At 39.4% G+C, this 15,820-nt stretch overlaps 1 protein-coding gene across 2 annotated transcripts in view; it reads left to right on the forward strand.

Moving 5' to 3' along the window:
- The first annotated feature begins 1,466 nt into the window (after positions 1-1,466).
- The window catches only part of UBN2 (ubinuclein 2), a 77,105-nt gene continuing 62,751 nt past the window's right edge, over positions 1,467-15,820 (forward strand). For both annotated transcript variants that reach the window (XM_069588499.1, XM_069588498.1), the window contains exons 1-2: positions 1,467-2,803; positions 7,866-7,958. In XM_069588499.1, the coding sequence (XP_069444600.1) occupies positions 2,333-2,803; positions 7,866-7,958 (564 nt within the window). In that variant the 5' untranslated portion in view covers positions 1,467-2,332. The remainder of the gene's footprint in view (positions 2,804-7,865; positions 7,959-15,820) is intronic.

Below are 15,820 nucleotides of genomic sequence, written 5' to 3' on the forward strand. Positions count from 1 at the left end.
TGCCTCTTTCCCCATCTTGCTCACTGTGCTCCAGCCACTCTGACCTTTTGTCCCACTCACTCCCTACACAGACCTTTTGCACTTGCTTTTCTTTCTCAGTGATACTCTGCCTTTGGATCTTCCCAAGACATTTTAGTCGTAAACCTGTCATCCTCAGAGAGGATTAACATAAAAAGGACTAACATGACACTGAACTGTCTTTAAATCTACCTATTCATGTTAATTCTATTTGTCTCTGCTATTACCAATTAAGATTTTCCTATTTAACTCCACAAAGCAGCTGTTTTAAGCTTATTGCTAAATTCATTCTGGGGAAGACAGAGATTTGGGGACAATCCTGCTGCTCTGCCTCTAGGACAGAACATTAAGGGAAAGGCATTAAATTAAGGATCAGATTGACCCGCCCTTTCTCTATAAGTACACTTCTCCATAAGTATATGTTTATGGCACCCTGGACAGAACATTGATCCTCAACCTGAGACTTGAAAGTCTGTAAAGTTATCAAAATTGCTGTGAAGATGTTTTAGTAATTATCCATTAAAAAGGTATGAGTAGCTTGATCTCACAGGATATTTTATAGATAACAAAGAATGCCTGCGCTCACAGCCGCTATGTCGGCTTCATTTGTGGCTCAGCTGGTAAAGAATCAACCTGCAATGCGGGAGAGCTGGGTTAGATCTCTGGGTTGGGAAGATCCCCTGGAGAAGGGACTGGCTACCCACTCCAGAATTCTGGCCTGGAGAATTCCATGGACTCTATGGTCCATGGGGTCGCAAAATGTTGGACACGACTGAGGGACTTTCACTTCACAGCGTTACAGTTAGATAACATGAGTATCTGACACATTTTAGGTAATCTAGTATTTTAGACAAAGATATTTTGATTTTGAATGAGAATTGACTTTGACCTCTTCCCAGCTTCTTTAAATGACCTCAAAACTAGGATTCTCATATTAGCAGTTGAGAGCTGGGAGGGAACATCAGAACGATCGATTCCAACACCATCTTTATACAATATGAAAGTAATAATATGAAAGCAAAAAACCCAGAACCTACTCATAATTCGTCTACGACATCACATTGATTCAAAGTCATCCATAGGTGTCAACACTGTTAACTTGGTTAATGGAATTAACAGAAGGCGTGGAGGGCAAGCTCTCAGATTTGTTTTCTATTAAATGTATTATTAATCAAATGGACCGTAACCCTCATTCTTTTAAAGGTGAATTTCAATTAGTTTATGACAGGTGTGCCTGTGAGTCGTTTCCAACTAAGGCTCCTCTCCTACCAGAAATGGGTCATGTAGCATTCCACTTTCGAGAGTCTCATAAAATACCAACACACTCTGTTGAGAAGGGTTTCTTTTGTAAATTAAACAGCTTAGACTTTATGAATGAGTTCAGAAGTGTTCATTGGCTGGTTCAATTTCCCAACTGCAAAACGTTACTGGGCATTTTATGACCCTGTGACACAATCCCCGGCGCAGTCCGACCGAAAGAAAAAAAAGAGGAGTCGGTTTAGGAAAGGGAGGCCTGTGGGAGTAAACGCCGCGCTTTGCGCAAGGAAGCCGCAGGGTGAGTCAGGTTGGAGTTAGCCATTTCCCTTCTTCCCCTGACATTTCGGGCAGCCGGGCGCTGGGCGGGCAGACACCGAGGCTGGTGTTTGCGGCCTTCTACTCTTTCCCCGCATTGGCCTTGACTAACCAGCTGACAACCCCAACTCTCTAGATGCGACAGAGAGACAGAGAGAGACAGAGAGACAGAGAGAGAGAGAGAGAGAGAGAGAGAGAGAGAGACGACCCGCCGCCATAGCTAGGTCGGTCCCAGGCACATCTCCACGCTCGCCACTGAGCGCCCCTCGGGTTTCCAGGTGCGAACAGGAAGCTTCTCGCTTACTCCCAGACCCCTCCCCTTTAGGAAGGGCGCAGACAGCGTCTCTGTTTCCGTGGAAACCGGTCCTGCCATGATGTCACTTCCGCTGACCTGTCTGGACTCCAGACTGTTGGGAGGAAAAGAGGAAAACTGAGCCATAGCCACGACGGTGGATGCGAGCGTCTCCTGCCTGCGCATGCGCCCGCTCGGCGGCCTGCTTCTATTTATGTGGGGGATCCAACATGGCGGCTGCGGCGACCCTGGCGATGGCGGTGGAGCCCGTCAGAACATAGTGGCGGGGAAGGGGGCACAGTCCGCACTCACGGTGGCGTCGGCGGAGACGGCTGAGGGTGGTGGAGGGAAGAAAAGCTACAGAGAGCAAAAGGAAAGGCAGGCAGGCAAACAACTCGGTGTAGAACCGAGCGCCGGCTCGAGCGAAGGCAGAGGGCCAGAACAGTGGGGATGGCGGAGCCACGCAGAGTAGCGTTTATTAGCTTGTCACCGGTGAGGCGGCGCGAGGCCGAGTTCCCGGGGGCCGAACGCGAGCCCGAGTATCCTCGCGAGCCTCCCCGGCTGGAACCGCAGCCGTACCGCGAGCCGGCCCGGACGGAGCCGCCGGCCCCGCGGGAGGTTGCCCCCAGGTCGGAGGCGCAGCCCCCGCCGCGGGAGAAGCCGCTCCCTCAGCGCGAGGTCAGCCGCGCCGAGCCGCCCATGTCGCTGCAGCGCGAGCCCCCGCGGCCCGAGCCGCCGCCCCCGCCGCTCCCGCAGTTGCACTTGCAGCCGCCCCCGCCGCGGGAGTCGACTTCCCGGGCCGAGCCGCAGCCGAGGCCGCCGAGGGAGACGGTGCGCCTGGAGCTGGTGCTCAAAGATCCCACCGACGAGAGCTGCGTGGAGTTCAGTTACCCGGAGCTGTTGCTGTGTGGAGAACAACGGGTACAGAAGATCCCTCCCTCATCCCCCAGACCCCGGGAGCCTCGAGACCAGACCCGTCCGCCTCCCCCCAGTGGTTTGCACCTTCCGACGCCCACCTTGCGCGTCTCGGGTCTCTGCAGAGGGTGGCTGGAAGGGGCAGGGGCCGAGCGGGTGTGCTTTCCTCTGCTCCCCTGGGTTGGCCGAGGCTCCTACCCGCTCCACCGACCATCCTCCCCTACCCCCCGCATCCTGCTCCCGCTCCCGCTCCAGACGCTGTTCGGATCTGGCTTTCCCCTGCACCTTTCGAAACCTCAGGTTTCCTCTCTGCCTTCCACAAAAAAACCTGGGGCCCCTGCAAGTTGCGTTGTTGGGTTTTGCTTGCGGACCTCCAGCAGTCGTTTCGGTAGAAAGGAAGAGAAAACCTGGGGGACACGCCCCCCAGTGTGAAGCAGAGACATTGTGTAACCCCTCCAGGATCATCCTCACCTTCGTCGCTGTTTGTTGTTGTGAGCGCTGAGATGTGCTTCTGAGCGTGGGGTATTTTTCTTAATTGAAGGGGATTTAAAAGTAATCTAAACATTTTCAGACTAAGGATTCCACTTTAGGAATGAGGGATACCTGGGCTAGTTATCTGGTTCCTTATTTTTCTCTTTCGTGTTGATATTGGTAAACCTTTTAAGCTTTGTTTTCTCTAGTGTTCATGCAGCAATTGAATGGAAGGGTGTCTCGTTTTATTTGGTGCTTACCATCATATTCTTATTTGAGTGTACATATCATTAGTTTATTGGTCCTAGTTGAAGGATATTGCACTTGGCCATTGTGATTTTTGGATGATGAAAATAATGTTAGCTTTGAATTTCTAAAAACTTTGTTAAAAATACCTAGGTATGCCTTTGGTGGAACTGGTGAACAATGGAGATAGAAGAGGGGATTGTTGGTAGCTGTAATTTTTATTGTTGGTTGGTGATATTCAGAAGTCGGCTAGAAAGGGAAATGACGGGTTAAGAGTAATAAGAACAATTTCTTCTGTTGTTTAGAGACTATTCTGTTTATTAGGTTTTGCTTTAGCACCCGTCTAATGGACCCCAGGACCCCAGAAGTCACTTGTTTTATTTTCATCCTCGATTTTCTTTATAGTTGAAATGAATAACTTAGTTTAAAAATAGCATATTAAACAATGTCACTAGATTTTGTTGTAAAGCCAGCCAATCTTTTGATCATTATTTACAAATACTATTGTGTGATCAAATCATTACTAAATGTTTGCAACCAAAATGAATTGTTAAGGATAGAGATCATTTTGGTCATTTCCACACAGCATTTTGTCCTCACTTTAGTGCCCCTGTTATTCATAAAGTGATCACATATTTTTCCTCCAAAGAATTTTGAGAATATTGAACTGAAGCATTTTTTCAAAAAATTGTGCTATATTTGATCTTCTAATCTAAAAAAGGCTTGCAGTTGTACTCCCTAATCTACTTCATAAATTATAGGTGATTATATTGGGGAAAAAAATACATGATAATGACATTTACTGATTTCTCACTGTTTGCTAAACACAGTTCTAATTGTGGCTTGTGGAGTTTAGTCCAGCAGAACTGCATGAGAAAAAACCTTCATCCCCATTTTACAAAGAGGCGGCTGGTTCCCAGAGTGCTTATATGTCATCTTATTAGTACTTTTTCCCAAATGCTAGTACCAGTTCTTAGTAAAAACAGAATTCTTACAATTAACTCATATAGTATAAATTTAGAAAGTCCTGCCCAATTGAACTGAAAAAAAGAATTATAGTAGAAATACAAAGACCTCTGTTATGATCTTTATGCTATAATATTCATGGGATGATAGACTAATAATAGATATGTATCTTTTAATTATGAAGTTGATTTTGACACCCTACCCTATTAATTTGATAGTATCAGAACTAATAATTTCATGTACTAGGAGAAAGGTGAATAATTCATTTAATTTTTCTTTTACACTATCAATTTATGGTGTATTAGTCTAGTTATCTTGTACATTCAGCCATATATCATTTGACATATTCCACTGAACCAAAATATCCATTGTTTATACATATAGTGTGCCTTTGCAACAAATATTTGCCAGATTTTCCTATGATTATTTCCAGTGAACATATTTATTACATAAGGAAGTATAGAAAACACCTTTCTAAATGAAGTTGTCACATTTCCATGAAAGGAAATCCTGGGAAGAGAAACCAGGAAAAGGCAAAATGTAAGCAGTAGAATTAATCTGCAAAGAGATTCCCAGCTTTGGTTTTTCTTCCCCTCAGGAGAAGTCCAGTTTATTTTCAATGATGATGGAATATTTTCAAAGTAGTTTTTAAATTTTGTGATGATTTAGTGGCTAAGTCGTGTCCGACTATTTTGACCTCATGGATTGTAGCCTGCCAGGCTCCTCTGTCCATGGAATTCTCTAGGCAAGAATACTGGAGTGGGTTGCCATTTCCTCCAGGGGATCTTCCTGACCCAGGAATAGAACCCAGGTCTCCTGCATTGCAGGTAGATTCTTTACCCACTGAGCTATGAGGGAAGCCCTCATTTTACCTTATTGTAATTGAACAACATACTGTGTAGCAGGGGAAGGAAAAGAGATCTTGTAAAATTAAAAGAAGAAAACTTTCTGCAATATTGGGATAGCTATTACCCAGTAAGACTTTACTTGATAGATATGTAAGTATAAAAAACCTGTTACATGTGAATACAATCTGTACTGGGGTGAATTTAAACCATCTTTCATAAATACACAACAGTAAAACCCCTATTAACTAAATGCAGTCAGGAATTTTTCTAAACTTACTTTTTATTTATAAGGGAAAACATAATCAAATGAGCAGGTGTTGGCAAAATACGGAAAACAAAACCCGCTCTAGTTGTCAGAACACAGATTAGCTAAACCCTTAACCTTGTCTGCGGGAGTATTGATCCTGGTTGAGGTGGAGGCATTGTAATCACCTCTATCCTGAAAGAGTAATTTGTTCACCTTTTCTGGCTCAGGGGAATTGATACACAAGAAATCCTTTTTTAACTCTTAGTAAACCAGAAAATCACTTAACCAGAAAACGTCTTTCCATAAACATGATTAATTGAGCATTTTGTATAAAAATAAATGATTACAATGGTAATGTGATTATACCGTTCCCAGAGAACTCTGTGTTATTCCATTATTTGTCATAATGCATATTTTGGATAACATATATGAAACCTCTTCTGAAAATGGTGTTAATTAACATCAAAGGGAAGAATCGTTGCGTCAGTTTTGCCTATGGGTTGATCGGTTATTTTGGTATTTACTAATTATTAGGTCTTTTCACCCAAACAATGTAAAGCTTAGAGCCTTAATTTTGAAAGCAAGTCAGTTTCCTTAAATTTACTTTTATAGATTATGATGAGTAAATAAGTGATTTAATTTTGCTGCCCATATAAAAATCCACATATAAAATATTTGTTAATGGTATATGAGGTGATTCTTATTTAAAATATCTATTTGTGTGTTTATATTTGCTCATACAGAAATGGGTCAGGTCAGTAGTGAGATGTAGTATTTGGGCTCCATCGTGATATAAGGGGAACAGTTTATAATGGCAAGGGTGGTTGTTTACTGTCCGTAACTCTAATCTCATGTTAAGGCTATCTCCTGAACATGCCTAGTGCTTCTTGTTTCATTACCTTTCTGCTTGCTTGCTTGCTTTTTTTGTTTCTTTCGTTTATGTTTTGTTTCTTTCCTTTCTTGTTTCATCACCTTTCTGCTGCTTTGTTTGCTTCAGGTCATATTTATATTTTCCTTTGATAACTCCTGTTGGGATAAAGGACTGTACATGTTATTTAATATAATAGATACTTTTCAAAATTGATTTAAAAGTTCCTTTAAGCTTTAAAATGTATCCTTTCATTCTAATGCCTCCTAAGTATGATGGATCGTTCTGTATTCATTCTGTCCATATTTTTCGATTAATCATGTCTCAGCCTTTATAGCCAGGATGAAATATCTTGGTTTCAAAGTTCGCAAAATGTCATCCCTTCTACATTTTTTCTTGACCTTCAGGGCAAATCTGTGTCTAATATTTCAGCTGTATTGTACTTTCATTTTAATTACTGCTTGAAGATGGTACGTCAGTTAAAGCATCTAGCCTTTTTTTCCCATGAACTTTATAGTCAGTTCATAATTAGATAATATGTAGCTCCTTGTTTTTTTTTTAATATATTGGATTATCTCTATATATATATATATGAAGTGTGTCTGTGAAGTAGTAAGCTTGAGTAAAAGATGTGATGTGTCTTTTTGTTTATTTTGATCACTAGGTGGTAAATGCTGGATCCTGGCTGTATGTTTTGAACTGTGCTTTATAGTAGATTTTAACTCTTCCTGCTAAAAGGAAGCCTTGATAATCTAATCTGTAGCTATTGAACTTTTCTGCCTTGTTCAGAAGTCGTATGAATTTCTTGAATGGATATTCATTGACAGGATGTAGGTGATACAGAGCTTATCTATGCTTGGCCTCAGCAAAAAGCTATAGCAGCTACAGATATTCCAGTGCTAACTCAGGGCAGATGATTAAATGATGATTGTAATAAACTTTTAAAAGCAAAAGAATTTCTGACCAAATTGGTTAATCTTTGTTGGGAAGTTATCAAAGTACAGTTATAGGTGTTTTGTTTTTTTTTTAAACCTAATTTTCTTGGGTTTCTTTGGCCTTTTTATTTTGGATAGGGTAACCATAGATCATTTTGTGACTGAAGACAATTTGAATTGTTGAGTTTTTAACTGTTGAAAAACTTTAAAATGTGTAAGACTCCATTAAAACTGCAAATATTTTTGCTATAAACACATTTCTTTCTAGTTTTTTTTTAATTTTTAAATTTTTTAAAAATTAAAATGAATTTTTCAAATCAAGTGTGGTTGATTTACAGTGGTTTTTTTAAAGTTACTTTTTAATGCTTCTAATTTATTTGTTAATATTTGGAAAAATTGACTCATTTACTAAATTTTAAAGATATAGTCAACTCTAATTGGAGTAATACTAATACTTCTGTTTCTTTTACCATTCACTTTGAATCAGAAAAAGCCTGTTTACACAGAAGATCCGTTCAGTGATGATCATCAAGAGAGGCAAGAAGTGGAAATGTTGGCTAAGAAGTTTGAAATGAAATATGTGAGTATAATAAACTTCACTGAGGTAATTTTATCCTGTTGGCCTTTTTTTTTTTCTTGTGACTGGTTGGGAGGGCTTATGACATCCATTACTCACATTATCTTGTTCTAATAAATTTAACCCAGATAAATGGTTAGATGATCAAATAAAGATGCTGATAGGTATGTGGTGGCTATAGTAGTAACTGTCATTTCTTGTACTCCTGGAGTTTAGGCAGTTTGCTTATCATTATCTGCAATCCTTGTAACAGCACTGCAAGGTAAGTGACATTGACCACATTTACAGATGAGGAAACAGGTCTGTGCTTAAGGTTAAATAACTGATCTAAGGTCACATGTACTGATGGCAGAAATGAGACTGCGTTTCCAGGTCTATTTTAGCTTAATCCTTTGCTCTTTCCACTGCCATTGAGAACACTGCTTTAATTCCTTTGGTATAGTAGTTCTTAGCCTTCCTGCCTCTTAAGTGTTTAAGAGATTTTGAATGTGTGTCCTTCTAGGCCACTTACAGGATCAATCAGAAGCAGCATGAAATTTCTTTATAAGTGCCTTGTCTACCTTAAAAATCCGTGTGCATTTTATAAACTGTGCCACAATAGATTAGTATTTGTTTTAATATAAAAATAAATTTGAATTTCCTGATTGTGAAGTTGCTTACTATTATTCTCAATTTTTCTGGTGTAATTGACTTTGTTGGAAAATCCCTCCCATACCCTTCCCATGTTTATTCTATGGCTTTAACTACCCCTGTCTTGTTGCTCAGACCTGACCCAAGAGAAGCAAGACCTTACCTGTCTTATGGTTCCTCTGAGAGCACTGAAAAGTATCTCACAGAGAGGATATCAGCTCATGCTAGCCCTGTCATTCGTGTTATCTTCAAAATGCAGTTAGGGTGGCTGTAGTAGTAACTGTCATTTCTTGGTGATCTTGGTGAACACTTGTTGGCTCTTTGTGGTAATGAGGAAGCAGTTTGAGGGGAGGAAAATAGATGAGAATGTTTTGAAATGTGGGTCAGGTTCTAGGTCATACTTTGCCAGCTGCTAATTGTATCCATTGGTGACTTTATTTAACCTCTTTGTGCCAAAGTTTTCTTCCCTGTAAATTTGAGAAGTTCAGATTTTTCACACCCTTCTCTGGCTCTGTAGTCTGCAGCTGTATAATATCTTGAGGGGTGAACTGATGGAAAGAATAGCCAAAGTTGTTACACTGATTTGCAGTGTTAATTATAATGCAGTGTTCTCAGATTATAAATCCTGAAATACCTATCCATAATTTTTCTACAAATTAATAAATGCTTTGGTTAAATTTAGTGTTTTAATCAGCTAGTCCATTTTACACGATTCAAATTCAAAAGTATGGAATGAAAAATCTTCCATTTATTCTCTTGTCCACCCACCTAATCTCATTTCCGAGAGGCAAATAGTGTTCTTGAGTGTCCTTCCCAAAGATATTTTATGTGTATCTTTATACATTATTCCTTCCCCTGCCACCACCCTTTTACACATATTGCAGAATACATGATTCTGCTCTTTGCTTTGTTCATTTCCTATATCATGGAGATTTTTTTCCATATCCAGGCAAAGGGAACTTTCTCTCTTTTTCAAAGCTGCATGGTATTCCGTTGTATGGAAATATCACAGTTTATTTAACTAGTCCCCCACATAATTGCAAAATTGTCTCCGAAAATTTGCTTTTCTAATAGTGCTATAGTAAATTTAGTAGCATGCCATTTCATACTTCTTCAAGTTTATCTGTAGAACAAATTCCTAGAAGGGGATTTTTTAGGTCAAAACATTTATGCATGTATATTTTTGGTATATACAGTATTATCAAATTAGGAGTTTCAATTATTAGTTTCTACTCCCTCCAACACTCTTATTAAAATGTTTTTTTCCCCCATGGGTTATAAAACCAAGGGTTACAATTGCCCTTTGGAAATGGAAGATTCCCAGCATATCCTATAAGGAAGGAACCTCATAGTTTCCATTAAATCTTATTGGGGATCTTTTAGATAGTTCTTGGCATAGAAAAACCAGTGTCCAGAAGATGTTGGTTGTTGTGTAAAATTGTTTTATGTGATTAGGATATACTCAAGCACTGTCGTTTTGCAAGGATAAAATGTTGCTCTTGTTATCATTGAATTTAATGGACTATATTTCTTCTCTAGTTTTTTATTTTGACTGCTGACTCTTTTATTTCATTCTAAGTAGAGATTTAAAATATTCTGCCTCATCAAGGTTTTATGTACATAGATCTAAAAGCATGCCATGAATATCATAACAGTGAATGTTAAGTATGCATATTATTACAAGTTATTTGGAACCTTTTAAGAAAATCGTCAGACTCTTAAGTGACCTGTGAGAAGATATCTTGTCCAGCTCTAGGCTCCAGGCTCCACAAAAGATCACTCTTAAATAGCAGATTTTTATTGGTGTTTAAAGACAGTATATGCAGATGTCTATATGTATATTTATACATGTATGACAGTTGTTTATATAAGTACCATATGTATATTTATATTTTAACTAAAAGAAAATCTTTTAGATATTTGCAAAATGTTAACCCACCAAAGTTCGATTACTTTTTGTGCATATGACAAAAAGGTGACTTATAAACCTTTTGAGGTTTATAAAACACAAATAAAACTTGTATCCCTAGCTACCTTTTCTTCTTACTTTTTTTCCCCCTAAGTAATATAACTTAGATGTCCTTGTCATTATTTCTGAAAATCACTTAAGGTTATTTCTGACCTTTTGTTTCTTGTAACAAGAGATGGAGATAATTTGTTAAATTCTGTATATAAATAATAAAATATTTGAGTATTTATGTTGGACATACAAAGAATCATGTTATTTGCCGCCTCCTGGAGAAACTTTAAAAATAATTGGGAAGACAAAACATATATGACACACAAATGCAGTGTCTGTGGAAATGAATGACTCTCCTTTGGGGACCAAAAATTGAGTAGAAGAGCCAGTCTCATTCTTAAAATTGGGAGGAATTTTGGAGACTTGAATGGATCCTTTGAACCTCCTTTCCACCCTTTCTAGGCTTACACTGGATGAGAGGCGGCAGTAGCAGCGGGTTGTAGTGGAAAGAACCCAGGGTTATGATTTAATGAAGCTGCATTCTAATCTTCTCTGCCATAACTAGCCGGGTTACCTTAGTGAAACCTCTTGGCTTTTTTGTGCTTTAGTATGTGTGAGGGGAAAGTAAGGTCTGCTTAGTCAACTTTATAACACAAAAGTTTTGTCAGCATAAGATGAAAAATAGATTGTTAATGTTTAAAATGTTTAAAGTGCTATCTAAATGCGAAATGCTGTTTAGTCACTTAAACATATCATTCTTTTCTCTGAAAAATAATTTATTTCAGGAAATAGCAAGTAACAGATTAATTTTGCAAAAAAAGACATTAAAACACCAATATTTTTCTCTCTCTTTTAGGCAGATATGTTAACCTGGCCTCCTGATTACCCAGAGGGCTAGATCTATGCAGAGAATTACTTCATTGGATAAAATAGAAATTAAAGCTTATCATTCTTGTGGAGAGTTGCTTTATTCTGTACATGTCATAAATTCTTTGTACATAAACATCTGTGTGGTTTTAACCTCTTAATTGACAACCCCACTGATTTTGATCTTTTCCTTCAGGCATTCTGTTCCATGTAGCCTTTATCTTTGGTCCTCCAATCACTTGTTACATATTCTTCTTAACTGTTGTGTCTTCTTACAGACCACAACAGATTATTTGGAGCCCTTTAAGAAAAATTATTGGCCAACAGTGACTTGGGAGAAGATATCTTCTCCAAATCTAGGCTCTCACAAAAAGAGTACGGTTAAACAACAAATGGGGATATTATTGCCCTATAGTTTATACTGTCCTATAGTTATTTTAGTGTTTGAAATTCAGGAGTAGCAAATTCAGATGTCCTCAGTTGTGCACTGATCAATCAGTGAAGCAAGTCTGATGGACACTGGAAGTGGGGAATTCTTCCGAACAGGGGACAGACAGCACATGCCCTATCTAAAAGGGGACACTGCTGCTTGGTTCCAGCCTTTGTTAACTTTGCAGGAATTTGGCCTTAGGGTTGCCAAATCTTTCCATTTCTCCAAAGAATGCTGAAATCTGCATTTTACTCTATTATTCTTACTTTTGAATGTTGGCTTCTAACTAAAACACCTCCCGGGCTAGCCAAAATATATCAGAGGGCCATATTTGGCTCTCAAGCTTTTGTTTGAGACCTTTGTGTACTTGGTTCGCTGTTTTTTTTTTTTCCCTAATCCATTTAACTCGTCAGTTCATCTACTTTTTACATTCTGCTCTTTCTCTTCTGTGAGCAGGGTGGCTGGTGGTACACATGGGAGCCTATACCATTTCTACTATGATGAAGCATGTATTTGTATGAAGATTCAGAGAACTGGGCAAGCTAAACTCAGTTGGGGATTTCCAGATAAGGAGAAAATAGGATGCATTGAGATGTGGCTGGGTCCAAGAGAGATGTTAGTGATAAATTCTGTGATTTGTTGGAAAGCCTGTGAGGCCAGTTTGTGGGCTTTTTGTGGTCTTTAGTATATATAGCTGTAACTTGTGCTGGAGAGGAGTTATGTGAAGGGGGAGCAGGTGACCACCTAAGGGAGAAGGGAAGGCTGCCTGTGGAGTATAGGATGCACTTTATCCTGTAGCCGTTGCTTGTGGATAGAAGGACTGAGACAGCTTTGGTAGTTGAAAAGCAGTGATAACAGAAATTATGGGGCGTATAGAACCCTGTATTGAATGATTGGTTTGTGTTTTTCCCCCATTCCATCCTATTTTTATTGTCTGTCAGTCATATTTCCTGCTACATTACTTGTCAAATAATGTGACAGTGTGTCAGTTCAGTTCAGTCGCTCAGTCATGTCCAACTGTTTGCGACTCTCACATCCATACATGACCACTGGAAAAACCATAGCCTTGACTGGATGGACCTTTGTCAGCAAAGTAATGTCTCTGCTTTTGAATGTGCTGTCTAGGTTGGTCATAGCTTTCCTTCCAAGGAGCAAGTGTCTTCTAGTTTCATGGCTGCAGTCCCCATCTGCAGTGATTTTGGAGCCCAGGAAAATAAAGTCTGTCACTGTTCCCATTGTTTCCGCATCTGTTTGCCATGAAGTGATGGGACCGGGTGCCATGATCTTTGTTTTTTGAATGTTGAGTTTTAAGCAGCTTCTTCACTTTCCTCTTTCACTTTCATCAAGAAGCTCTTCAGTTCCTCTTCGTTTTATGACATAAGCGTGGTGTCATCTGCATATCTGAGGTTATTGATTTCTCCAGGCAGTCTTGATTCCAGCTTGTGCTTCATCCATCCCGCCATTTTGCATGATGTACTCAGCATATAAGTTAAATAAGCAGGGTGACAGTATACAGCCTTGACATACTGCTTTCCTAATTTGGAACCAGTCTGTTGTTCCATGTCCAGTTCTAACTGTTGCTTCTTCACCTGCATGCAGATTTCTCAGGAGGCAGGTCAGGTGCTCTGGTAGTCCCATCTCTTGAAGAATTTTCCACAGTATGTATTTCCTCAGTATGTGACAGTATGCATTCAGCAGCAGTTGCTAAATTATTTTTTGGAAAAAGGGCAACATAAGTATTCAGCACTTACTTCTACCTAGAATATATCAAAATGGTTGTTGTACACTCATAATGAATAGCTAAGTCCAAGTTTTGACATTTGTCTTATTGGTTATTGTAGGCAGGAAGTAGAAGACAGTTTAAAGAGACCACCATAACTTTCCTCATTCCCAGTCTTAAGGCTCCACATGTTGAGGCTAAATATATATAGTACTTTCCAGTTCAGTTTTTAGATATTTCTAGGTTGTATATGTTTTTCTGAGGCCATGTATACTCTAGATTAGAGCATGGAACGAAGTTTGGTCTGATGGGTATAGACTTGCTCTCTAAACCTGCGAGGCCATAGGATGACATTTGGTGGTTGGAAGATATGTTTTAGTGATTTTCCTCACTCTCTTACCCCAGCATCTTGAAAGATCATGCTGTCCTAGAACTGGATATAAATTCAACAATCTAAAGGAAAGTGCTCGACCCAATATCTGATACCTTGCAGTTAAAACTATTTGAATCTCAATGACTCTCTAAACAGGAAGACATATATTCTGCCAGGCATTTATTAGCCTTTATAAAATCACATCGTGACTTTAAAATCTGCTTATTATACCACATAGATTTTGAATCCCACCTCTGATGCTTTGATTTTGGACTTTCTGAACCCTTAAGTAGCTTCATATTTATTTTAAAAAAGGATGGGGTAGATTTGACGGTTTAAAAGTTATGAGCAGTCTTATAAGTAAGGCATTTGATGAAGTAGAGTTAATACTTTTTAATAAAAATGTACATAAAAAGTCATTCTTCTGGTATGGCTTTTAAAACTGATTTTGTTCAATTATGTTTTAAAAAATGGTAATATCTTGGCATAACTAATTTTCAATGAAATTGGCTTCTTCATAGTATATACTAAACTGAGTTGAAACAAAATATATTTTTGTACTTAAAATAATTATAAATTGTTCGAAAAGTATCCTCAAATGTGAGAATGATATAAGTGGATATCAGAAAGCATTTATGAGCCCTGTCTGGGAATTTTAAGGATTCTCTCTGCTCTTCATATTATTAGATCATCATCCACACTTGCTGAGGCATTCAAGCTTCCTTGAGAACGTCCTGGGCTGGTTTTCCTCTGTTTGTTTTGGCCTTATGCTAGATCTTGTCCCTAAGGATCAACTTGGTAGGACTTTGGGTAAAACAGTTTGGGCGAGCTTGTTAATACTACCACAAAATGAGTTCTACTTACAAAGCGCTAGTGTATTTAAGTTCTGTTGACCAGTAATAGTGTGGAACTGCAAATACAATAAAAATGTAAAATAATAGCCTTTTAAAGCAGTCTGATGGGTGTGGTTTTTCAAAGGGCAAGAGAGAATTCTCCCCTCAAATAATAGTTTCTTTATTGCAGTTAACAATTCTAATTGCTTGCCATGACATGCCCTTTTAAGTCCTTGGCCTGTTTAAGCTAAATAAGTTCTCTTCATCTTCTTTAGATCCCATAGGAACAGTTGAGAATCAGCAGTTTTAGGGTATTTGGGAGGAAGGTTCTGAATCTATAAGTGGTGATTATAGAAATCTGAGTATACTGTTTCTGTGTTGTTAAGTCAGCTCTTGACTGACTTTCCACTGACTTAAATCTCTACCCTTTTCTGTTGGTAGGTTAAGGAAATTAGTAAAGGTGGAAGATAAGGTTGTGATAGGGGTGCAACAACTATCTGTGTGACCAGGAGATATTTTCTTCTCGGTTATCAAATTGGAGTCTTGGCAGTGTCATGCTTTTGTGTTCTGTAGGTGATCGATGAAAGTTGGTTATTCAGTTCAGTTCAGTCACTCAGTCATGTCCGACCCTTTGCGACCCCATGAATCGCAGCACACCAGGCCTCACTGTCCATCACCAACTCCTGGAGTTCACTCAGAGTCACGTCCATCGAGTCCGTGATGCCATCCAGCCATCTCATCCTCTGTCATCCCCTTCTCCTCCTGCCCCCAATCCCTCCCAGCATCAGAGTCTTTTCCAGTGAGTCAACTCTTCGCATGAGGTGGCCAAAGTACTGGAGTTTCAGCTTCAGCATCATTCCCTCTGAAGAAATCCCAGGGTTGATCTCCTTCAGAATGGACTGGTTGGATCTCTTTGCAGTCCAAGGGACTCTCAAGAGCCTTCTAGGGTTATTATAACTTGGAGGCAATAGGTGGTCCTGTAAGTTTGTTTTCCATTCTGGTGTTCCAGTATAATTGGGCCTCCTTGGCTTGAAACACTGATTATTAGGTTA

This window comes from Ovis canadensis, chromosome 4 (genome assembly GCF_042477335.2).
Source record: "Ovis canadensis isolate MfBH-ARS-UI-01 breed Bighorn chromosome 4, ARS-UI_OviCan_v2, whole genome shotgun sequence".
Classification (NCBI taxonomy): Eukaryota; Metazoa; Chordata; class Mammalia; order Artiodactyla; family Bovidae; genus Ovis; species Ovis canadensis.